Source organism: Glossina fuscipes, unplaced genomic scaffold (genome assembly GCF_014805625.2).
Source record: "Glossina fuscipes isolate IAEA_lab_2018 unplaced genomic scaffold, Yale_Gfus_2 112, whole genome shotgun sequence".
Lineage (NCBI taxonomy): Eukaryota > Metazoa > Arthropoda > Insecta > Diptera > Glossinidae > Glossina > Glossina fuscipes.
Genome location: NW_023998455.1, coordinates 6,639,089 through 6,665,562, shown reverse-complemented (window position 1 = coordinate 6,665,562; position 26,474 = coordinate 6,639,089). Strand labels below are relative to the sequence as shown.

The window sequence follows — 26,474 nt, the reverse complement described above, 5'->3', positions numbered from 1 at the left end:
TCAAAAGCCTTTAATAAAGCATGAGCATTAGCACCTCCGAAGCCAAACGAATTGACGCCAATATACGGTTTTTCCAAGTTCATTTTCTCTTTTACAACTATCAAGCGTCCTTCGGCTAAAGCAGGAATTTCTGATCTCATCTCCGCAAAATTAATATTAGGTGCAATTTGTCCTGTTTCAAATGCAAGGCAAACTTTAACCAGCGAGCAGATGCCAGCTGTCGCTTCAGAATGACCTGCATTCGATTTGACGGAACCTATCAATAAGGGTGTAGAACGCTGACTACAAAGGACATTGTCAATGGCGCGGCACTCTTCCGGATCGCCAACTTTTGTACCGGTACAGTGAGCTTCCATAAAACCTAAGTTTGCTGGAAGCACATCAACTTCTTGATAAAACTCCCGGAGCAGTTTTTCTTGCATTTTTCCGGAAGGATAAGTAATTCCTTCAGCCTTATGACCATCACAATTTGTTTTAGAATACACTACGTTAGCATAGATGCGCTTAGCATCACGTTTACGCTGCAAGAACAAGCAGCTAATGGCTTCAGAACGCGTGTAACCAGAAGCATTTTTGTCAAAAGGCCTACAATAACCATCAGGTGCTAATACGCCAAGTCTGCAATACGCACCAAGAAATTATGATCCTGGGTATGCACTAAATTATTATTGATGCTTACCGAGCAAATTGCAATGTTACATATGGGTGCAAACATAAATTTGAAGCCCCAATAATAGCTGCGTCTATTTCACCATTACAAAATGCGGAAAAAGCGTTATCTAAGGCGTACAATGAACTAGAACAAGCTGTATCCAATGCAAATGACGGTCCTTCCAAACCTAAACTATATGAAATGCGGTTTGCTGCCATAGCACGATTACAGCCAGTTAAGCCAAAACCGTCGCTTGTATCTTTTTCGTAGATCCATGCCTTTTCCGATTCCGACAGGATGCAACCGATGTAAACTCCCGTCTTAGTACCACGTAAGCTTTTTGGATTAACACCGGCGTCAATAATAGCCTCGTAAGCAACTTCGAGCAGCATTCGTATTTGAGGATCCATTGAATGACTTTGTTTAAAGTGTACTCCAAAAAAAGTCGCATCGAATTTTTCAATATCATAAATTTTTCCCAATCGTTTAGGAAGCTCCGCATGAAAATGCGGCCAACGTCGCTCATCGTCATCTATCATATCGATCTTTAAGAAAATTTACAAAAAAGAATCTTATCACATTTGTAGATGTGACGTATCAAATGTAATATGTAATATGTGAGTGAAGTTATGAAAGAGTAAATCAGAGAAACTGATCTTGACAGTTTGAGCAGAATTTCATTAGCAGTATGCTAGTAAACGCTTTCGTTATCCCTATAATAATTGACATGAGAAAATCTTCCTAAATAACAGTGAAAACACGTAATAAGTCTGACGTAAACTCTAATATTCCTATGTTCTATTACTTATAAAGAAATCTGAATGTTTAAAATATCTTTTGAAGTTCCGTAAAAGAGTTACATAGACACAGGTACCTTGTTGTAAAGCTTATATTCGTACTCAGCAACATTATGGCAATTGGGAAATTTTCCAGCCATTCCCGCAATGACAACGTCGTCGCCATCTGTATCTGGATGTATGCACGAAAATTTTTTACACTTATTTTTTGTGATAGAATTGACATTGTTCTTGAACCCAGGCATGTTTGCACGATTCTTTATTTATATATATATATATATATATAAATATATGTGAATAGCGCGTTAATTGTACGAAAGCTTAAAGTGGTCGAAATACTTGACCAAATGCAACTAAATTCAGAAATGATGGCAAGTCCCCTTATATATAATCGGAACTGCATTAATTAAATTGACTTGTAATAGTAAATTGCTAGCACAAATCATACGATAATTAATGAATTCGTATTAGTTTAACTCTTTGAGGCGCAGAGTCATTGGAAAATGAAAGGCCCCTTGCTTTACACAGAAAATTTATTTATTTTCTATTGAATAAAGTTGCTCTACTTTTAGCAATAATTATACAAAATATTATTACGAAATATAAAAAAATAATTCAATTCTTATTTAAAGGGGGGCCCCGTTCCTAACCTGCATTTCTGCACATCTCTCCAGTCGGGATAAGAAACAACTCGCGCTTACACGCTTACGTTTAAAAAAGAAGAAGGCACACTTTTTCTAGCCCACCGTGCGGCACTGTAAAGGGGCAACAAAATAGCGTTAATTAATGCATAGAAAATGCATTTGTAATCTAATTTTACATGTGTTACAATCAGAACTTAATTTGTCGCACTACTATAATCCATTCTGTCCGAATAAATTACCTTATCGTTCGTACGAAACTAAACTAAAAAAATTGTTCTCATTATAATTTTTTCAGTCTAACAATAGCAACTATTAAAAAGCGGAGGATAGAGTTGTTGTTGGGATCATCGCGTCTGTTTACGCGTAAGAAAATCTGAGCCGATTAATCTGGTTACCTTGACATAATTGGAACCTCTAGATTGATGTCAATTTCTGCGTGTAGTTTGTCTTAGAATGTTGAACTGAACCGGATTACTTGAACCGAAAATGTTCTTTCACTTTCAGAGGAAATTGTATAATCGCATAACATTCAACAAAGGAAAACAAACCGGTTAAATATATGTGCGCCTTCAGGGGATGACGCAATGAAGTTTCGTTTATATTTATCTATTTCCATGTCTGTGGGTGATATATATTTTATAAATTTTTCATATCAAAGTTCTACAAGAACTATCATCCACTTTCATTGAACTTCTGGCCATCAGACAAGCAATCATCCATGCATCTGAAATTAAGCTGAAAAAATTTGTAGTTTTCTCTGACAGCAAATCTGCTCTAATTTTAATCAAGAACAAAGACCCGTTCAATAAGTATGTCTTCGATATCTACAACCTTTTAAAAGACCCAAGTATTGAAAAATGCCACATCATCTGGATCCCAGGTCACTGCGGTGAAAAAGCTGACTTCCATGCTCGTCAAGCTATGTTCGATGGTACAGTTTTGTCCATAAACTACCCCCCCAGCGAAGCTTTTCTGCTAGTCAAAAAACTCATCATAAAAGAATGGAAAGATGAGTATCATGTTTTAGCTAGAGAAAAAAGTGACCGGCTGTTCTACAAAATTTACGATTTTTTGACACCCGCGCTTCTACCTAAAGGAAAATTCACAACCTGGGAATTTAAAATTCTTCACCGTCTTATGAGTAATCACACCTACGACAAGGTCTATTTTAAAATGATCAAAGTCTCCTCCTCTGACATCTGTGAGGATTGCAATATTACTGAGTCTGCCGAGCACCTTATTTTTGAGTGCAGGAGGTTTGACATCCTTAGACAATCTTTCAGTATATTTAACCTGTATAACAATTTATATGAAATTTTTCGTGCTGGTAACTTTAGGCATTTGAAGCAACTGACTGCCTTTGTCAAATCAGCTGAGTTTTCATTCTAATTTTACATTTAGTATTTCTATTACAATCACGAATCGCCTACACTTTTTCTTTTATCGGCATTATTAGCCGCATCTTGACAGTACAGTACCAAGTACGGTGATTTATGGATTGACAGCGGAACAGAACCTCTCATTGCGAACACGCTGCCACATCAGTCTACCTATGCTTGGATTTTTTCATCAATCGCTCTCAACTTCGTTTCTGGATTATGGATCTAACGTTAACTTAACTGGTCCAATCCATCTCTAAAGAAAAAAAAAAAAATAAAAAAAAATAAATAAATTTTTCATTATATAGAAGATAAATTTAATTTATAATTGTTTATATGTATGTGTTATGTAAATAACTTATAATTTCATAAAATTTATATTATTATTATTATTATCATAATTTTAGACTAATGAAATAAATTCTTAGACTGCAAAAAAAAATCATTGAGCACTAGGAATATCAGCAGGCTATCGGCTCAAATTTAAATATATGTACACTAGATAACGAGCTTAGTAGTATTAATAGAGTATTGATATTCTGTTCTGAAGCTGATTCTAGAATGTCCAAAGGGTTAATTGTTCCAAATGCAAGGCTTCTAGCCAAGGGAAAGTTAAGGCAGTCGCAGAGAATGTGCTTTATAGTGAGATTGGGGAGGAAGACTTCTTCAATATCCGTTGGTGAGTTGCAATTGTATGACCAAGGCGAATTCTCGAAAATGTTTGGATCTTGGTTTTCTCAACATTTGTTGCATATAAGAGTGTTAAGAGAGTTAATTGAGGGTTAATGGAAGAGTAGTGTTGACGACGGTATTGCAAATTTCCTTCTGCAATTTTCTCTTCAACTTTTCTTCCAATGTATCTTTGAAGATCCAAATTTTCCATGACATCATCCATAATTAGAGGAGCAGAGGAAGGATGTGACTTGGCAACCATAACGTTTTAATTTTACCGTCGGGTGTTGTAATTATATTCCTTAATTTATAAATTAAATATGATGGAGAAAAACTGCTGAAATGCACCGCAATTAAAATAAAGCAAGAGTGCTGTTTTTTACATAAGTGTCTGCTTTTAATGATACGTCATGAAAAGTTTCAAAGGAACATTTTAACCTTTCTAGATTAAAAATTTTTGCCTAAACTACTATTTCACTTTTGCACCTGATAGAGAGTTTACACAGGTTTACAGGTAGGTAGGTGAAGGACCAAGATCTGATTTGATGTAGGGCCAGTGCGGAGGGTAGTATTGTCCACAAATTTCGTTAATCTCGTCTTCTCTTTAATATTATTTTTAATACGCTTTTTTTAGGTCAACTATTTTCGCGACATCGTGTTCAATCATTAATTGGGAAAATAGAAATTTTCGAGTTATATCAGCTTGCTCATCGCTGAAAGCACTCATATTACACGATATCTCAAGATATTTTCAATTTATTTCGCAATGAGAGAATATCTTAAACGTTTAGACGTATTTTACAGTCCTAGATAGACCGAAGATTTATTTGCTCGTTTTTTCAAAGCAATATAAGCATTATAGATATCGTATTTGGTATCGGCAATAGATGAAATATTTCCCTTCGGCAATCCTGTGCACGAGTAGAAATCATTTGCATTTTCTGCCTAAATCGATATAAACATTTTTGCTTTTAATCAAAAGTTTTGACGAAGCTTGCATCCTTTTATTTTTATTATCTTTGGCTCAACGCTGTTTGCTGAATTTTTACTTAATTGGGGCTTTCGCTGCTTCATGATAATTATCTGTCCTTTTTTTTACCTTATCTTTCATGGTAGGTATCACAAAATACCGGCATGCCTTTTCCTAGAAAATTCCTTTCACTTTGGTGTCAAACAAACCGTCCAAGAGAAGAGAACGCGACGAGCTAAGTTTATTGATCCTTCACTAAATATTCAGGACTTGCATTGTACATTGAGAAGTGAAAAAGCAATGAAATGAAAAAACCGACTAAGATGGCCTATACGCAGATAACCCCGAACTAAGTAAAATAAAACCAGCTAACAACATGCATCAGCCCAGTCTGAGGGGCCTATTTAAGGGGATTAGAAGTGTTTGTGGGCATGTCCTTCTGTTCGTCCGTCCCTCTATGTGACGTCTGTTGCAAACATTCTCCTGACCTCAAAAATGAAGTTCGACTTTAAATTTAGCAGAAAAATTGAAAGATTTCGCACGCAAATGTGAGCATTTTTACAAATTATCGAGAGCATATATGCAGTGGGAAAGCGACGATTCATTATTAATCCGCATGAAGCATAGAAACATCTGCAAATGTGTTCGTTACACCATCTGTTAATTGCCGTTACAATTTTAACATAGAAATATCTGCTTTATTTTATATATTGGACATTCCGAGAACTTTGTTTGAACGACTAGTTTTGTTAAGCGACGCTTTCAGGTATTTATTATAAATAATAATGTATAATTGAAAATATATATATTTATTTTCAAATTTGTATGAATAATATGTGCAAGGTTTTTGCTTGTTATTCTCACTCAGATTAAAGCGCAAAAGCAGAGATGTTAAAGTATGCAATGCAGTCCAATACAAAAGTACAAAATTGAGCAGAGTTAAACATCAAAACCTATATAAACCATCGTAAACGTTCATAAACACTCATAAACAATCCAATACCTCTACCAACGCCTCCACAACTATGTTAAAAATGAAAATGAAACGGTTTATAACTGTATTATCGATAATGAAGGTGTTTTTCTTTTCAAGAAAACAGATGGCACAATTAATTAATTTGAACTACACATAGATGGCGTGCAAATACGAGTTTGTATCTATACTGTTTATTATCTATAAATGCGGTTGCATCTCTTTTCAAGTACATTTAAGTACAATCGCATTTAACAGATTATGAGAAACTTCTTTTAACAGATTATGAGAAACAAATGCCGACGGCAAATCGAATTTTGCAATGGATTTTAACAGAATATGTTAGTTAGGCACTCAACCATTTTTGGCAATTTTTTTATTTATTATAAGCGACTCTGTGCCTTGCCTTTCAACAGGGAATTTAGCGAGGATTTTGGTTTAATTCTAAGCTAACTTGTAAAATAAAGGAAATTAAGAAAAATTTATAATCGCGAATTTTATCTATTGCGCTGTTCAACTCAGTCGAGTTCGGGCCGGTCCAGTTTATGGACACGCATTTTCTTCTGAACACAGCCAAAAGTAACAATTCTATTAAAAAGGAATTTAAAAGTCCCTTTTGTAAGAAAGCAGGCTTCCTTAACCGCCCCGAACACTAAAAGATTTATTATGTAAATGTAAATAACAATTAACTAACTCTAACTAACAGCCACGTGTGCTCTGACATTGGCCAACTAGAGCCGTATATAATGATATAAGGCTTATCAGACCAAGCTTTACTCTACAGTACCTATTCCTAAAGCTGAAAAGCGACTTGACTTTGTGACCAATTATTTCAATAGGGCGGTTAAGCCTTAGTCTAGAATCGACGAAACAACATCTAGATCTTTCAAAGTAGAGACGTTATCAGACATATCAATCTATTATTCTTATTACATTGCTGAATAGCGACTCCAGAAATGACAAGCTCATCCCTGCTGGCATCTCCTTTATACAGACGGCTCTAAATCTCGCGGTAGACCACCTGCCTACGCCGTAGCGGACTCTTCGGGATAAACCCTGCATACGCTACTGAAGCCAGGGCTGTCTTTCAAGCTATGTATGAATCTTGTTCAAAACGGCTATTCTCACTGACAGCTTGTCCGTGTTAAAAGCTAACCGGAATCCGTCCACGTCCAGCTGGAGCACCGTCAACAAATTAAGGAATACAATCACGACTTATGGTGATAATATCAGAATCAGAAATGAGTAAGCCGATCGACCGGCGAAGTCTGCTGGATCTTCAAAGACACATCCGAAGGAAAAAATTATAGAAGCATATGTACAATACTACTAACAGCGCTACTCCTCTGTTAACACTTACTCAGTTCCACCATTATATGCAGCAAACATTGGCAAAATCAAGGTCAAAAAATCTGTTAATCATATAATTGGCACTCACCAATGATCCTTGAGGCACCTTCTTCCCCAATCTGTATTAGAGGCAACCAAATCAAACAGGACCGCATTCGGAACAGTTAGTTCTATGCTACCCCTATAGGGTCAATATCTAATTTTCTTTTCTATATAGCTAATGTCGCTGGTGCTCAGTTTTTTTTTTTAGTCTAAGGATTTGTTTCGTTAGTCAGTCTAAAAAAATTAAAACGTTAATAATGATATTATCAATGCTATCGTTTATATCTTACATTTACATATCGTGAATTGGGGTGAAAAGCAGCTCACTATGTTTACGTTTAAAAAATATGGCACATTTTTTATTGCACCATATCTTCGAGGGGACACACAGTATCGTTAATTAATGCATATAAAATGCATTTGTAGTCTAATTTTACATATGTTGTAATCAGAACTTAGTTGTTTGGGACCAAAGTGCGAATAAGTTAACTTACGAATTTATATGAAAGACAACAAAAGGTCTATTTCAACCGAATGGTATAAATTAGGTAAAGGAAACAAATGAAGATATTGTAGTGGCAGGCGGCCAACCGTTAAATACTTTAAATCACTTCGTTTGATACAGTTATTCATACAACAATTTTTCAAAATAACACTTTATAAGAGGAGTGGTCGAAAAAGGGATGTTAAATTTCATCCCAATATCTCAGAAAGTACGACTTGTAGGTTGAATAGAGGGAAAGACAGACGGACACACAAGCCTAAATCGAATCAGAATCACTTTCTGTTCGGTATAATAAAAGTTGGATCTATCTCAAGTCGTTTAAGTCAAGTCCGAGTTAATTTAATATACCTTGTACCGCAGGTGACATAGACTATGAAAAATTTGAAATTTAAGTGCGTTCACCCCGTGATAGCAATGTGTTTGTACCAATAAACACATTACACTGAATTCGCATTAGTATAACAAAACAAAGTTAATTAATTTATATGATATGCGTTTTTAATATATAAAAATGCGTTCCAATTGCAATAAGTCAGAAAGGTGAAAAAAAAATCTCGCTGGGATCGAATATTTTATTCCCATCAGCTTTAAAAAAAAAACAAGAATATACCCATCACCGTGATCCTAGAAAAAGGAAAAGAACTCCATTTTCTTACTCTATGGTGACGTACAGAAATGTTATTCACAATTCTTGTCATATGGACGTGTGGGCGTTGAAGGCGTGTCCATAGAAAAGTTTCAATTCTTACATTCGAAGAGGGGAACGTTTACCACACATACTGCACAGATGGGGAGATAGATAGACGGACGGAGAGATATGCTTAGGTACGTTCCGAGCTTGAAAGTGGCCAAGAATTTATATACTTTACGAGATTTTGGAAGCTTGCTTCTATGCGTTATAGAGATTTTGAAAAATAAAAAGAAATTCCCCGACTGACTATAAAATTAAGCAGGACGATTACGCCTTTTTTCAGTTTCGTAGAGGTACTATAGCATCGTCCATAGAATGTCTGTTCAAATTTTTACAAATGTATCTGCTGTAGCTTATGAGTAATAAGCAAAAAACCAATTTGTTTTATTCCTTTTGAAAAACGGAGATGTGCTCACTTTACGTAGTACTATAGGCGTGCCCTTCGAATGAAGTGGACCATTGTTCACTCCTGTCTGCCTGTCTGCAATAACTTCCAATTTTCGTATTAAATTTGAAATCGATAGACTTTGCACAGACAGAAGGACAGACGGACATGCTTACATCGATTCAGAATTTTATACGGATCAAGAATGTATGTATTTTGTGGGATCTCTGATGATTGCTTCTGGGCTTTGCAAATATTTTGACAAAATGAATATATCCCTCATCCTTCGGTGATGGGTATGGTATGGATTCGAAACTTTATACTGTCAGATGGGCCTGGTCGATTCTTTTCCTTTTTGTTCAAATACTGTAGGATCACCCGTAGAAAAGAGGCAGACTATGAATAATGAATAATGGGCAAAAATTTCTTAATTGTTTTGCATTCCAAAAGGAGCGTGTCCAAATTTCCAATGTCTTTGCCAAATTTGAAGCCGATATCTAAACCTTCGCGACCAAGAGAGTGTTTACAACATAAATCTACAGGCACGCCTAGATGGACCTACGATTAGATACTGACCAAGAACGCAGACATTTTGCGGCATGTCTAGCATGACGAACGAGTTAAATTTCAATGTTGGTAGGTTTGGGTGGGCGTGGGTAACTATAATCACTTTCGTACAGACACTACAGAATCGACCGTAGATTCATCAACTGTAGCTTGTGATTAATGAGGAAAAATCCGCTTTTTATTTGATCTCAAGGAGCGTGAATAACGGATCCCATTAGAAAAGAATTGGAATTTTTACTCGCATTTGAACAGTTTTTTTTTTTTTATTTATTATGAAACCAGGCCAACGTTGGGCAAAAATACATACGCAGTTTGGATGTAACTATAAATAAAAAGAAGCAAAACATGTTCACTCGTGCTCGTTGGGCAATGCCACTAGACTAGACTGGATCGCTCGAACAGAACAGAGTTCATAACTTGTTAAGCAGCTGTTCAAAAACGACCATTTTATATATGAAGTCGGTAAGGCAGACTCGTACTTTCTTAGTGATGTCTTTACAGCAACTTTAGACGACTGAGCTCCGTTGTCCTTTGCTCTGTAGTAGGTGTCGGCGACTTGTGACCCGCGGGTCAGCGAATGACTCGTTTGATAATTTCAAGTGACCCACTTTACCTCCGAAAATAAGGTATAATATATAAAAAGAAATTATGAAACATAAAAACCGAAAAACCGATGCATCTTAAAACGACTAACTAGACTAAATTGACGTCAAAAGTCCAACATCATTATTATTTACTAAAAGACTGTTTTAATAGGAAAATATCTCTGAAAGAAACGTCGCTTAAATACACACATTTTGGTTGATTTTAACCCGTGGCCGAAAAGGTTGCTGACCCCTGCTCTTTACGAAGCAATTAAGTGTAAATTTTGGAGACAAATAAAGCGCCTATCTTCAGAGATCTAAATTAAGTCAAGAAATTTTTTACGGCAGAACGGCATATATATTGAAGACTTGCGTAACTGCTCCGATGGTTGATTTTATGAGAATCGTGATTGTTTCTCGGCAGAAACTTTCGGAAATTTATTTTATTTAGTGCACGCTGTCTGTCTCTGTCTCCGAGTGAACTAACTCTTCAAGAAAACTATTCATGCTGCCCTATTTGCCTCTATGTAACCTAACTAGTTGTGTTTTGAGCGGTGACGCGGTTATAGTCTCATCATATCCTCATCCCCTCTACCTAAGAATGTCATTACGTCATTCCCTATCATGACTACACAATTTGATATTATGGAAAAAATATCATGATTTGCTTCAACGTTGTTGATGGTCGTTCCCGTCATGGATACAGTTGCATTCACGGTACCTGCTGTAATATCAGTGCCGCTGCCAGTTATTTCAGCTGTTATTTGTATAAATAGTTCAGTGTCATAAGCACTTTGCCGAGGTTTTGCCATGGGTCGATTTAAAACTATTTGCTGGTAAAATCACTATAAGTCTGGATTTACGGACGTTTTGTGTGCAACTATTTCACGAGTAAATTTTGTGAATCCCCACAATCACGAAACTGGAAGCTAAAACATGGCACAAACTTTCCTTGTTCGATTAAGAACATAAGATTAAAAAATGGGTGCGATACCTTCACAAACACACCAATAAAGAAGAGGAAGACAACTGCTTATTTGCTTGTGGTCGCAAAGGGAAAGATGTCAACTTAAACTTCGACAAAAGCGTTATGGAATTGCCAAACACATGCTCCTACTAAAAATGGGAAAAATCAGCGAAAAGTGAAAATACCTCTGTTTCGGGTATTTCGCTCCTTGATCATAAGCTAAAACAAAAAAAATATTTGCTTATTCTCTTTGAATACGAAGATGGCGGGTGCAGAACCCGAACCGCAAAAATAATTTTCTTACTTGTTTTATTTCTAAGGCCTTACGTTTAATGTTATTATTGTAAGATGTCTTGTTTGTACCCACCACTGTAACATGGCGGTATACCCATTTTGTTGCAAGGAAGCTTCAGAGACCCTATAAAGTTTATATATATTGTTGATCAGCGCAAACTCCTGAGTTGATTTAGCCATGTCTGTCCGTCTGTGTTGTGTGTGTTTTTCACACTTTGCTGGTCGCAAAAAAGGAGATATCAACTTCAAATTTGGTAGAAACATTGGAAGCTTCTGCACGCAGCATGATATTGAAAACGGGCCAAATTGGTCAGAGCAGAAGCGCGCCATGGAGCATAAATGGAAATTCAAACCATCATGTTTTTTTCTGTTAATTGGTGTGGCACCCAAACATCGAGCTTCTTTTTGAAGCGCGGTGCATTTTTAACGTCAAAAATTTGGTTACTTTCTTTAGGACATGTGTGGCTCTTCCGATCACGGTATTCCTCCATAAAATTAAAAAAATATGTTTGTGGAATTCTTGATACAACAAATGCAATGCATAAACTGAACGCACCTCTTTTTTTTTAACGAAAATTTTTTGATGTTTGCTCGTTATTTGAAAATTATTAAACTTAGATGCCTGAAACTTTCCACATTTGCTTTACGACACACTTTGCTCTCTAGGTCCATAAATGGAACCAGTCGGTTCTGTCCACACAATGTTACGAGTTATTGAATTTAAATTTTTTTTCACTTTTTTGAGGGTTAATTCTTGTTTATCATGAGGCAACTGGGACGAAATGTTTAAAACTATTTTGTACACTCCTCAAATGAAGATAAATGGGTTAATCTTGAAATGAATATTTTTCTTAATAACACCAGCAATATGGGTATCAAATAAAAGAACTTGGAGAGTAGAATACCACAAGCATAGTGATGGGTATGCGAGATTCGGCCCCCGCCGAATAAAACCTTTTTTCATTTTTTTTTTTTTTATTTGCTTTTTTAAATAATTCAAGCTATTGAATATCGTTTACGGCATAACGCCACTGTAACTGCCTAAAAAAAAGCTTTGTTTCGACAATTCTTTCGATACCCAAGGAAAGTTAATTTAAGGAGGTTATTGTGCGTATGTTTAAGTATTAAAAAAACAAGTGAAAATATTATAAATACCCTACACCACGTCGCGTTATACGAACCTTCATTTTTTGTAGTAAGTTTAATTATTCTGTTAAAGGCTAAGCATTTTCCGTACTTTTGTGCTAAATCTTTGAACACTATTGCCATATAAAGATAAACTCCAAAAAAATAGACCCATGCGTTTGCAAATTGCTTCGTTTATATCAAATTAACTTCTTTTGCTTTTTACTATTGCATTAACGTATTAAAATTTAGATAGTTTTGCTATGTGCGCGCCTGGTTTTCATTGGATTGGGAATCTCCGTATGTCGAAATTCCAATACTTAGTGTTTTTTTTTCGAGAAAAATATTGAAAACTCCAATATTGTTTTTATATGATGAGTGAATGCTTCAACCTAAGGCATTATATGACAAGCGGCCGTAAAAATACAAGTCATTTTCAGTAGGGTTCGTCCTTGAACTAAAATACGCCAGCTGACAAAGTTTTGTTTTAAAAATTTCCATCTAAGAGTTCAACAAAGAACCAAATAGGCTGACATTAGTGGGATGAATAGATGGACGACCTGAAGTCCGAGTAGTAGAGGCTGGACCAATCGTAAGTCCCTCGGCGTGTTATATAGATCTGCGCAAGCTTAGTGTATCTGTATCTGTAATGAGGAATGCTGCAGATTGTAAACTAATTGATGAAAGTTTGATTCTAAAAAAAAAATAAAAATAAATTAATTAATCCACCTGCATATAGTTAGTGCTATATGTGGATTATTTTAACAATGTTGACCCTTGCGCGATCGAATGGAAAATTTCAGTGTTTGAGCAAAAAAAAGAAACTTTCATGAACAAAAAAAATGCTCAAATTTACTTACCTGCCGTGTACAGCGCTATAAAATATTATCTTAGAGATATGGTTGCAAATTGGAAATAAAAACATGAAAATTGTAGGCGATCTTCAGTTGGTCTACTTTTCGAAAAAAGCATGTTTGAAGTTCTGAAGCGTTACCATAAACTTTTTTATTACTTTTTTCCTTAAGGCTGTGACCCCAGGCTCAGAAAAACGCAACTCTTCCTCACATATAAAATGCTTCACTTGTTGCATCTGTTAAAGGTAGTATCGTAACTGCTGCGAAGTAGAGGAAAGAGCTTAAAAAACTTGTTGTGAAATTTTTAATTAACTGGCAGAAGAAGAGAAAGTTCTCGTCATTCCTTCTCAAAGAAGTTGTACTAACATATTTTTGCTTGGAAATACCTCTAAATTATTATCAGTGTATTAGAGTAGTTAGAAATGACCAGTGAAGGTATTAGATTGCAATTCCCCAACAGGAATTTAAATGACGCAGGGAATCTTCTCTAGAGTGCTTGGGGAAAAGGCTGAAATTTCAATGGAGAAACGTGTTTCAAGTAATGACAATTTCCATCTATTTTAGAAAAGTCATAGTATCTATTAAGGCAAAAAAAATGGTTTTTTTTCTTTAAAAATTTTACAGTTGTGTTATCCATTTATAGCTGGAATGGGAATTTTTTGATATTTTAAGAACTCCTGATTGATTTCGTCGATCTCTTCTGTCTGCAAGCCAGTCATCCTCACAAAATAAACCAGAGTAGTTCACTAAACATTCGCATAAATATCTATAAATGTCTATCGTCATAAATCATGCAATTCCCTAAACAGTATACTTTTGTACTATACATGCTCTCTAAGGTATTGGAATGGTATCACACTTGTTAATCTATATAGAGTTCGTTCGTTAGGTACGAAATAATTCAATTCAATAATCCATTTTGCTCATTTACTACTCATCGTTACGTGTAATTGCAACTGTATTTTAATTTTTTCATTTACAAATTTTAAATTGAAACTCGATTCGACAATTCATTTATTATTGTTAAACGTGAACTTATTACGGCCAAAGGTTTAATCAAAACAAAAAATGAAAACACTAATAACGCTTTTATGCCGAATCGGAGTCAGATCATGCTTGATAGCTTGAGTAACCTACCTACCTATATAATTAATGGAAGTAAGAATTTCGATTCTCGTCTTCGACCAATGGTAAGTCGAAGAGATAGTTAGTTAAATCGACTGAGATATTCATGCAGATCGGCGCTTTGGCCCAAATGAGAACAACGCAAACAGTACAATCGTTGTAGATATCGAGAAAAAAAGAGAAGAAGAAAAATTTGTATGAAGCTGCGGTCACATCACTTATACTTTACGCTTGGAAGAAAAAACACCTTGAAGCTCAGCGAATTTCAATATTTCAATAAATTGATAATTGATAGTTCGGTGTCAGAAATTTTCCGAATTTTTCAGTTTTTCGTTTAAATGACACCTTCTTCTCATTCGTTATACCGTACGTACACCACTTGTGGTACAGGGTTTATTAAGCTAGTAACACTCGTATGTAACGCGATAGACCCATTTATTATACCGATCGATTCATAATCATAATCTGAATTGATCTAAGCTTGTACGTCCGTCTGTCCGTCCAATCTCTGTTCATGTAAATTTGTTTTTAAACTTGTGAGATATTTCGGCAAACTGGTATGAAAACTATGAACCGGCTAGGCAATTTTAGAACCCCCTCTTATATAGTGAAAAGTGAAGTTCATGCGGCAAAAAGATATAATTTTCAATGCTTCACGATGAAAATCTCATATTTCATAATTTCAATTTAGCATAAAAAATTAACTATAACAAACTGTATCAATCTCGGCCTATTTTTTCGATTCTACCTTAATTAAGATTCTCACGAAAATTCATACTTTGCGGAACAGAAAAGTCGAAGTTTTAATATGTGGTGATGGAAATTGGTTCGTAGATAATATTATAGTAATTTCATATAAAAACGAACTGTGCAAAAGTTGGATCATCTACGGCTATTTTTGGAACCTCCCCTATGTCAGGATTAGACTTGTACTGCATTAGGTTGCGTTTTGCACCCGCTTCCTCATAAATACGCACATGAAAATTATGCCTTTATATAGAAAAGCGATATAATTTTTGTGTTCTATAGTAAAAATAAGAATAATGCTGTACAATGTTGTGTAGTGTATTTTATTGCCCGACTATAGTGCTCTTACTTGTTTTTAAGTTCCTCTTTTTTGTTAGTTTTGAATATTAGTCACATATGCATAATTACATTAAAAATACATCTTATGTATAATTAATGCCCTTTGGTTAAACTAATGCGATTTCAATAATTATCGTACGATTCCTAGTAACACATTGCTTTTATAGGTGAAAGTCATTAAATTTTAAATAATTTTAATTAATTCTGTCCCAATAATATATAAAAAGGCTCGCAATTCCTATTGACTTCAATTGCAATTGATCGAGCAAGCATTTCGACAGCTTTAAGTTTTTCAATATCCCAAAGTGTGTTCGGATTCTTTTCTATTTTTTCGAATAATATATTTAACATATAAAAAAAAAAAGAAGAAAAAAAACTGCAAACATGCCTGAGATGAAAGGCAACGCGAATTCTCTAAATAAAAATGGAAAACTTTTACGTATAAATCCAGAAACGGATGGCGACGACATTGTCATTTCGGGAATGTCTGGAAAATTTCCCAACTGTCACAACATTGCTGAATTTGAATACAAACTTTACAACAAGGTACGTGCGTGTATATAAATTTCTCATAAGTTTCCGATTGAGTTGAGTGCGTGTGTCCACATAAACTACTAGTCACCTTTTCCAATTGGGTTTCGAAATGTCTTACAAGGAGATTGAATTTTTCCAAGGAAAACATTTCCACGCAGTATAAAGTATATCCAGTTTAGGGCATTAGATAGATCTTACAGAATTCGTATCAACCAATAACACGAATATCGTATGTATTTACTTATTTCGTTAAGGGGTAATACTATCTCTCTCGCGTGCACTAAAGACCTGCAGGTTTCTATATATGTCAAAGTATAGATCTTCAGATCTTCAAGAAAACATTGTTTTCAGTTTCCTTGGGAAGGAAATTAAGTCATCAAAGATGCCATTTTTCCCTTGATCTTCCCCCATTCGCTGCAAGTGGCAATTTTGCCCCTCAAACAAACAACAAAGAATTTTGTAAAAATACATTTGAAAAAAAAAAACCAATTATCTATATTCTAAAGCCTCATTCTTTCGCTTTTTATAAGTACGTCATGACTTCTATTTCAAAGCGTCGCAATGATTGCACTAGACTGAATGCGCAATACGTTTGGCCAGCTGTCAATATCTTAGATTCTAGACGCACTACGCCTGTTCTACAGTACTGCCTTGCGTCTTATGAGCTGTAGTGGCGAAAGACAATACAACTAACAGTATTTTGCGCGCAAGAATGCCGTAGTTTGTTTTTACAGAAAAAATTATTAAAAAGGGGCTTATTTACGAACGTCGTCTTTCCAAAGTCCTTGTTTTCCGCATTATAGATTCCGTGCGCGGAGTGATCATGTAATGTCTACACCAAACCCGACGGCACCATTTACATCAATATATCGATATTATTTTTAGCTCCTAGGTGCCATTATCATATTTCGACCAAGGTTATCCGTTTTCCCGCTCACAAGGTGTTTGAAAGTCATAAACACCCATTCCATTTTGTTGTCTGTTATTAATTCTCTAACGCGCTAGGTTTTCCTGGTTATTTCTGTTAGTCATTTTACCTGTCGAAAAAGCCAGTCAACTAGAAGCTTATCAAAAAAACACCGATTTAAATTTCCTTTTCTTGACCAATAGAATCGACAAACTTAAGTTCATCCGAAAAAGAGAGTACAATGATCATTAGACAACCTTCTTTTGAAGTCGCTGTTCGAACTTCAATCCAATCAAATGAAAATTGAAGAAGACAATGATTTTCAGCGTTGAAGACTTTTTAACCTGCATTCTGGGATGCGCGCCTTATAAAATTGAGTTATTGACTTTGAACACTTCCGTGGGAAGGGCGTATTTTAAACATTTATTATCTTCGATTCTTGTTTACAAACACAAGCTAAACATACATACATTGCGCCAGTGTCAGATCCTTAATCGGTTTGACATCGATCCTTGACTCGTCTATATCTTAGGAATTCCCGAAGCTGAGGCCCATTTCCTATTAAGTAAATGCGAATTGAAGATAAGCTAAATACGGCCCCAATAGCTAAAAGACTGGAATGTATTCCAAAATAAAATTTTTACTACTCATTTCTCATGTCTCTAAAATCTCTTTGAAGGTGGACATGGTAGATGATGCAGAACGTCGCTGGCATCATTTTCATCCTGAGATCCCGAAACGATGCGGAAAAATTTATGATTTGGAAAAATTCGATGCGACTTTCTTTGGAGTACATTTTAAGCAAAGTCATACAATGGATCCTCAAGCACGAATATTAGTTGAGACTGCTTATGAAGCAATTATGGACGCCGGCATAAATCCAAAGAGCTTACGTGGGACTAAAACGGGAGTTTATGTAGGGTCTTCAATCTCTGAATCGGAGAAAACTTGGATGTACGATAAAGTCTCACCCGGCGGTTTGAGTATGACTGGCTGTAGCCGTGCTCTGTTGGCAAACCGTATTTCATACAGTTTGGGTTTACAAGGGCCCTCATATTTATTAGATACAGCTTGCTCTAGTTCAATGTACGCTTTAGACAATGCTTTCACCGCGTTTCGTGTCGGTGAAATAGACGCAGCGATTATTGCGGGCGCAAACTTATGCTTACATCCTATTGTCACTTTGCAATTTGTTCGGTAAATCTTCATAATTGTAGAAAGCATATTCAGAATTACCATTTCCAACTACCTGTTGCAGACTTGGCGTACTGGCTAGTGATGGTTATGGAAAACCTTTTGATAAGACTGCATCAGGTTTTACTCGATCTGAAGCTATTAACTGCTTATTCTTGCAACGAAAACGTGATGCTAAACGCGTGTATGCCAGTGTAGTTTACTCGAAAACCAATTGTGATGGCTACAAATCCGAGGGAATTACTTATCCTTCCGGAGAATTGCAGGAGAAATTGCTGAGGGAATTTTATGATGAAATTGATGTGCGTGCAGATGATTTAGGTTACTTGGAGGCTCACAGTACTGGCACGATAGTCGGTGATCCAGAAGAATGCAAAGCCATTGACAACGTCCTTTGTAGTCAACGCTCCACACCGTTGTTGGTAGGTTCTGTTAAGTCAAATGCAGGCCATGCTGAACCGGCTTCGGGTATATGTTCACTGGTTAAAGTTTGCTTTGCTTTTGAAACAGGAAAAATTGCACCTAATATTAACTTGAAGGAGCTAAAATCAGAAATTTCTGCTTTAGACGAAGGACGCCTAATAGTTGTCAAGGATGTAATGAATTTAGAAAAACCGTATATTGGCGTCAGCTCATTTGGCTTCGGAGGCGCCAATGCTCATGCGTTGTTAAAGGCTTTTGATAAAACCAAATTAAACCATGGAGTGCCCGATGACGACATTCCCCGTTTAATTACTTGGGCTGGACGGACTGAAGAATCAGTTAATGTAATTTTAGATTCAATTGAAGACAAGCCTCTGGACGCGGAATTTATTGGTCTACTACACAACATACAAGGCGAAGATGTGACAGGATTGGTGTTTCGAGGCTATGGAGTTTTCGCTAAAAATGGAAATACATCCGCCAAATCCCTTGTTAGAGATGTTCATCATTACTCTGGAATTAAAAGACCAATTGTATGGGTATTCAGTGGGATGGGATCTCAATGGACAGAAATGGGATCATCCTTAATGGTTATACCTCAGTTTCGAAAATCTATTGAACGCTGTCATAAGGCATTGGCATCAAAAGGACTCAATTTGATAAAAATTCTCACTTCATCAGAAGCAACAATTTTTGACAATATTTTGCATTGTTTCGTGGGTATTGCTGCCGTACAAATTGCCCTTGTGGACGTTTTGCGATCTTTGAATATGGAGCCTGACTATATCATAGGTCATTCAGCAGGCGAAATGGCATGCGGTTATGCTGACGATGGATTTACAGCAGAACAAATGATTTTGGCCTCGTATTATCGCGGCAAAATAAGTCTAGAAATAGAAAAAATTAAAGGTTCGATGGCTGCTATTGGTATAGGTTATAAGAAAATTGTTAATATGTTACCTGATAAAATTGAGGTTGCATGCCACAATAGCGCCGATTCATGTACTATATCCGGGCCTAGTGAAGACGTCGAAAAGTTTGTAAATGAACTTAAATCCAGGGGTATATTCGCTAAAGAAGTCGCATGTTCCAATATTGCCTACCATTCACGTTATATCGCACACATGAAGCCATATCTATTGAAATATTTAAGAAAGATTATTCCTAATCCGAAACCTCGATCATCCAAGTGGATTAGCTCTAGCGTACCGGAAAGTGACTGGCACCAAGATGGGCGTAATTTGTGCTCAGCGGAATATCATACCAATAATTTGCTGAACAGCGTACTCTTTGAGGAATCGTTTGCGCTTCTTCCGAACAATGCTCTGACTATCGAAATCGCTCCTCACGGTTTACTACAAGCTATATTGAAGCGATCAATGCCAAATGGAGTTCATATTCCTTTAACGCAACGCGGAAATAATAACAACGACGTTTTTCTTCTTTCAGCGCTTGGAAAGTAGGTTGATTTGTTTACGGGATCATTTCAGTTCTTCACAGTTAAATTTTTTAGACTATTTACGAACGGTTTGAACTTTCCTATCGAGAATCTATATCCCAAAATCGAATTTCCGGTTTCACGAGGCACTGCTGGCATTAGTTCCTTAATACGATGGGACCATAGCGAAGATTGGTTCGTTATGAAGTATGAAAACACGAAAACCAAATCCAAAGGTGAGCGTTCCTACACCGTGAGTTTGGATGGTGATGATGGGGACTTTTTGGCCGGCCATGTTATTGATGGTAAAGTTCTCATACCGGCCATATGTTACCTACGCTACGTGTGGGAAACTTTCTCACTCATGTATCATGGTCCAAGTTATATGGACGTGCCAGTTGAGTTCGAAGAAGTCAAATTTTTAAGAGCTACTACCATAACACCAAGCAATAGTATAGAGTTAAATATAATGATTCAATATGGCACGGGCTATTTCGAGGTAGGTTACTTATTATGATATTGTTTTATCAATCGGCTGGAATTTCATTTAATACACAATAAATAATACCTTTATTCAATAGATAACAGAATCCGGGGCTTTGGTAGTTGCTGGATGGATAAAGGAAGTTGAACGGCCTTCTCCGCCGGAAGTGTACGAATTCACCGAGGAATCGATTTTCTCTACCCTTTGCCAGAAAGACTTTTATAAAGAGTTGAGATTACGCGGTTATCATTACACCGGTAATTTTAGGGCGGTAAGAGAAGCTCGGAGTGATGGTCTTCATGGCAAAGTAGAATGGAATTACAATTGGGTCACCTTTATCGATGCAATGCTGCAAATTCAAATCTTAGGTACGGATTCGCGCACCTTGCTGCTGCCAACAAAAATAAGAAAATTAAGCATTTATGGTTTCCATCATATGGATTTGTTGACTACAATGGAATCGGGGAATCACGTGTTTCCAGTGTATATGGATCGTAAGTACAACAGAATTGTCTCGGGAGGTGTTGAAATAGTTGGTCTTCACACCAGTCCCGTTCAACGCCGCAAATCGCCAGGAGTACCCGTTTTAGAAAGGTATCAGTTTGTTTCACACCTCCCCACGCCTGCGTTCAACATTCAGAATGCAATTCGGATCTGCGTGCAATTAGTTTTGGAAAACTGTACAATTTCACAAATAAAAATAGTTGAAGTAGACACTGATGGTCGCTTTCCAATAATTGAAAACTTCGTAGCGGCCATCGAAGACCTGCCTGTCGTCACTGGTGATTACATATTTCTATCAAACCAAGTACTAGAAGATATCCCCAAACTCGTGAATGTGGAAGATGAAAAATTATTTACTCAAAAAAATTGTCACATCATAATAATAGGGGGGCTATGCGGTGAGTTGAATGAGTTATCACTTGCCCAAGTTCCTAAATGTTTGGTGGAAAGAGGTTACTTGCTTGTGCGTAGTAATAATTCGCTCAGTATTAGCGACTTGAAAATCCTCAATAATTTTAAAATGATTGCCCAATTGCCTGTTGACAATACTAGCGAAGTTATTCTGTTGCTACAATATATGGGTACGAAGGCACCCTCACTGGAACCGATTGCAGTTGAAGTTAGTGACTGTGATAAGGAATTCATGTGGATTACTCAAGTCCAACAATCTATAAATAATAAGACTCCAACAATTGTCTACGCACACAATGAAAAACTAAACGGTTTAATTGGTTTAGTAAATTGTCTACGTAAGGAGGCAGATGGTCACTTGATTACTTGTTTTTTTATAAATGATAAAAGTGCGCCAGCATTCAACATTAATGAACCCTTCTATGCCAAGCAATATGCCCTCGGACTAGCCGTCAATGTTTATCAAAACGTAATTAACACATATTGAGGAAAAGTATTGTTAACATCTTCGAAAACTATTTAATTATTTTTAATTATTCAGGGCAAATGGGGTTCCTATCGACACCTTCTGCTCAGGTTAGAGGACAAAATTGCGCCAAGAAAGGATCACGTTTATGGTAATGTTTTGCAAAGAGGAGATCTTTCATCATTGCGTTGGATCGAGGGTCCATTTAACCCTAAGACTTGCGATATAAAAATTGCTTATTCATCTTTAAATTTTCGTGACATAATGCTTGCTACTGGGCGCCTAGCCGTAGAACTGTTTGGCGACAGTCGTTTAGATCAAAATTGCGTCTTGGGCTTGGAGTATTCCGGTATACATACCAAGACCGGTCGTCGAGTAATGAGTATGGTGGCAAAGGGAGGAGTGGGATCGTATGTCGAAAACGCATCCGGACTTATTTGGGACGTACCAAACAATTGGTCTTTGAAAGATGCTGCCACTGTTCCCGTAGTTTATATAACCGTATACTATGCGTTTTTCATAGTTTCTGATATACGTAAGGGAAAAAGTATTTTAATCCACGCTGGCACAGGGGGTATAGGTCTTGCAGCCATACGAGTTGCGTTAGCTTATAATCTGGAGGTTTTTACTACCTGCAGCACTTCTCAAAAGAAGCAGTTTCTGCTGGACACTTTTCCGCAACTTAAAGGTATAAAGGGGATATTTTGCGTTTTAAGCACAAATAAGCGTTTATTCGTTTTTTCGAAACAGAGAGTCACATTGGGAATTCCCGAGATACTTCATTTGAACGTATGATTATACGAGAAACTGAAGGCAAAGGCGTCGATTTTGTTTTGAATTCGCTCTCAGAAGATAAATTGTTGGCTTCCGTACGCTGCTTGGGATTCAGAGGAAATTTCCTTGAGATTGGAAAATTTGACATGGCAAACGACACCAAACTTGGGATGAGTTGTTTCCTTAAAGAAATCAAGTTTAATGCAGTTTTAGCCGATAGATTGTTAACCGCTCCTGAGGAAGAAATTGCGGTATGTTGAGCGCTTCAAATTTATAAAATATTCATAACTGAAAGAATTTGCTCAATTGGCAGCACCTAAAAGCACTCATTGATAATGATATTGCCAATGGGATTATACAACCCTTACCTGCGACGGTTTTCCAAGCTCACGAAATTGAGCAGGCGTTTCGACATATGGTAGGAGGAAAACATATGGGCAAGGTAGTTATTCAAGTGCGGGAGGATCCAGAAGCTGAGTTCACCATGCCAGTAAAAGTGGTGAAGCAAGTGTACTTCGATCCAAATTTGAGTTTTGTTATTCCTGGCGGCTTAGGCGGTTTCGGATTGGAGTTAGCTGACTGGATGGCTTTAAGAGGCGCAAGAAAACTTATTCTTAGCTCCAGTAGAGGGCTTATGAATGATTATCAGCGCTACAGAATAGCGTAAGACATAACTGCATATTACAAATCGTTGCTAAGCATGAATTATGTATCATTCGTTTATTTGTAGGTTATGGAAGACATACGGTTGCGAAGTCTTCATAAGCACAAGTAACATTTGTACCTATGAAGGATGTCGCAACCTGCTTAAGGAAGCAAATAATATAGCTCCAATCGGTGGAATTTTCAACTTGGCCGTTACATTGCAAGATGCCATATTCCTTAACCAGACGAAAGAAAAGTTTGTGAAAAGTTTTGAACCGAAAGCGATAGCAACAAAATACTTAGACGAATTATCCCGTGTTATGTGTCCCAGATTGGAGCATTTTGTAGTCTTCTCAAGTTTTTCGTGTGGTAGGGGCAACGCAGGACAGACCAATTATGGAATGGCAAACTCAGTAATGGAAAGGATCATTGAAGATCGGGTTCAGAGCGGCTTTCCTGCTAAAGCTATACAGTGGGGAGCAGTAGGTGAAGTGGGTTTGATAGCTAATATGGTCGAAGATAAAATAGATTTAGATATCGGCGGCACCTTACAACAGCGTATTTCGTCCTGTCTTCAAGAATTGGATACGTTGCTTAGTGCCCCAGACGCCATTGTGGCAAGCATGGTGGTCGCAGAGAAGCAATTGGGTACTTCTGGAAGTGAAAATATTATCGAAACCATTATGAACATTTTAGGAGCACGAGACCTTAAATCTCTTTCCTTAGGCACGACACTCTCAGAAATGGGCATGGATTCATTGATGGCTGTAGAAATACAGCAAACTTTGGAACGCAATTTTGAGTTGTCTTTGACACCACACGAGTTGCGTGAACTGACATTCCAGAAATTGCTAGAGTATGATGAAGCAAGGGAATTTAGGAGAAATGGAACCGACAAGGTTATATTCGACTCAGAGGGCCCTGTACAAGGTATCGAATTATTATTGCGCAACTTGGGTGATGAAAGTCGGTGCAATGAGGTGATAATTGAATTGCATTCTGCTCGAGACGCGTTACAACATGTGACGTCACCAACTATTATTATACCCGGAATAGAAGGAACCGCAGGTCAAGTGTGGTATAAAATAGCCAAGAATATCAATAGCAACGTGAACATGTTGCAGTTTCATCGTTTTGCTGAATTGACTTCAGTAAAAGAAATAGCTAAGGCATGCCTCGAAGTAAGTTAAATTCTACCTCATTCGCATTTGTTAAATGTTTACTAATTCACGCCTTGATTATCTTGCTGTTATTACATAGGATGTAAAAGCAGTTTTAAAAGGCAATCGCCAGTTTTATATCGTTGCGTATTCTTATGGTAGCTTCATTGCCCTGGAATTGGTTTCGATGTTAGAGAAGGCTGGCTTTCACGGTCAATTATTATTAATTGATGGAGCCCCTCACTTCTTGGTCAAGCACATCCGGTTGCTTCTCGGTGAGCATTCCACCGATAACGATATTTACAACTTGTTGCTGTGCGCTTTCGTGCAGATGATATTCCCTGAAGACGTAAAAGAAGTGATCGGTCAAAAATTCAATCTCCTTCCAACTATTGAGCAGAAAATGGAAAAATTCGGTGAACATATAGAAAAACAAAGTCTATATAGCTGCGATTATTTGATAGGCATGATACATGCTATGTTTAGACGCATATGCTCAGTTATCAGTTATAATCTCAAAAACTTTAAGTCACTAAACACACCGATTACTCTCGTTCGACCCACCGAAATTGCGCTTCAAGATATTGATGAGGATTATAATCTACATGAAATCACTAAAGGCGCTGTAATAGTTGAAAAGATTGAAGGCAACCATACCACTATGTTGGATAATCCTCACCTATACAATTTAATTAATAATTGCAATCCTTCCTTAAAGGAGTCTAAGGATTTTGAAAAAACTCCAAAACAATAATAATAAAAAATATATTATAATGTTATAAAATATGAGCATGTAGATGTGAAATTAATTTTTAGTTCAGCCCAGTCAAGGTTCGCAAACGATGACACCGCCTACGTGAATTACTAGCCTTTCTAAATTAATTTCAATTGACGACAGAATAGAACAAAATAAGAATTAATCATTGTTTAAATAATATTACGCTGTTTATTAACAATTTGCCAGCATTGCTACTAGAAAAGCACTTGCAAACCATATGAAGATTAATGATAATAAACGAGAACAATCAGCAAAATGTTAAATTTATTGCTTGCTTAGGTATGTTTTCTTCTCACATAATACATTCGAAAGAAACCAAAATTTGCAAAATTAACTGCTTTTTGAAAAAAAGTTTATAAGAAAATTTTAGCAAATTAAATTTGATCATAGACAACTTTTGCATTTTCATATTCATAATAATAGGTGCTTGCTTGTATTTTGGTCAGCGACATATATTCGTGAAAACGATAAAGCAGTTTGGAGTATGAATCTATGAATGTATGAATGTGCTTAAATTTTATGAATTCGACCCTTCTCTACATGAAACAACATTTTTCCATTTAGTATAATAGAGTTCTTCAGCAGTCAATATAGTAAAGTAAAATAATGAAAGCTGTAACTGAACAATTAAAGGCAGCTTTCGGTATTTCATTTTGTTAAATGGAAGTTTGCTTTTTTATTGTAATGGAAATTTAAAAGGATCAAGTTGGATTAAGGTAGGATCAACAAGGTTTATTGTGTTATGAGATGCTGAAACCGATTGAAACCGTTACCTCCAGACATGTACCGACGCCAATTGAACAATAAACTGGACGATGTATTGCTGCAAAACAGACCTGGAATAGCGCAAAGTCAATCTCTTGTATGACAACGCTCGCCCACACGGTGCAAGAGTTATCAGGGATAGGCTGTTGCATCTCGAATAGGAAGTTTTGCGTCATCCAGAGTACTCAACAGATATAGCGCCTTCTGGTTGCCACCGACACCAACAAATATTGAAGAAGTGCAAAAATGGATGGGAGAAAGCTTCAGAAAATGATGAAGAACATTTTGATTAATATATATTTTACCAATTGCTCAAGTGAAAAGATGGC

The 26,474-nt window shown here is 36.6% G+C and overlaps 2 protein-coding genes across 2 annotated transcripts; one reads left to right on the top strand and one right to left on the bottom strand.

Moving 5' to 3' along the window:
- Nucleotides 1–10: 10 nt before the first annotated feature.
- Nucleotides 11–11,023, bottom strand: LOC119639328 (fatty acid synthase-like). The gene is made up of 5 exons (XM_038036630.1): nt 10,807–11,023; nt 1,527–1,621; nt 680–1,197; nt 96–618; nt 11–34 (listed from the first exon to the last, which is right to left on the bottom strand). The coding sequence occupies exons 1-5, from the start codon at nt 11,021–11,023 to the stop codon at nt 11–13; spliced, it is 1,377 nt and encodes a 458-aa protein (XP_037892558.1).
- A 4,957-nt stretch (nt 11,024–15,980) lies between these two features.
- Nucleotides 15,981–25,541, top strand: LOC119639153 (fatty acid synthase). Its single transcript, XM_038036392.1, has 10 exons — nt 15,981–16,208; nt 17,783–18,300; nt 18,362–20,179; nt 20,234–20,657; nt 20,740–22,026; nt 22,099–22,711; nt 22,774–23,048; nt 23,111–23,460; nt 23,528–24,623; nt 24,703–25,541. Exons 1-10 carry the CDS (start codon nt 16,047–16,049, stop codon nt 25,354–25,356), a joined length of 7,197 nt encoding a protein of 2,398 aa, XP_037892320.1. The 5' UTR covers nt 15,981–16,046; the 3' UTR covers nt 25,357–25,541.
- The last annotated feature ends 933 nt before the right edge of the window (nt 25,542–26,474 follow it).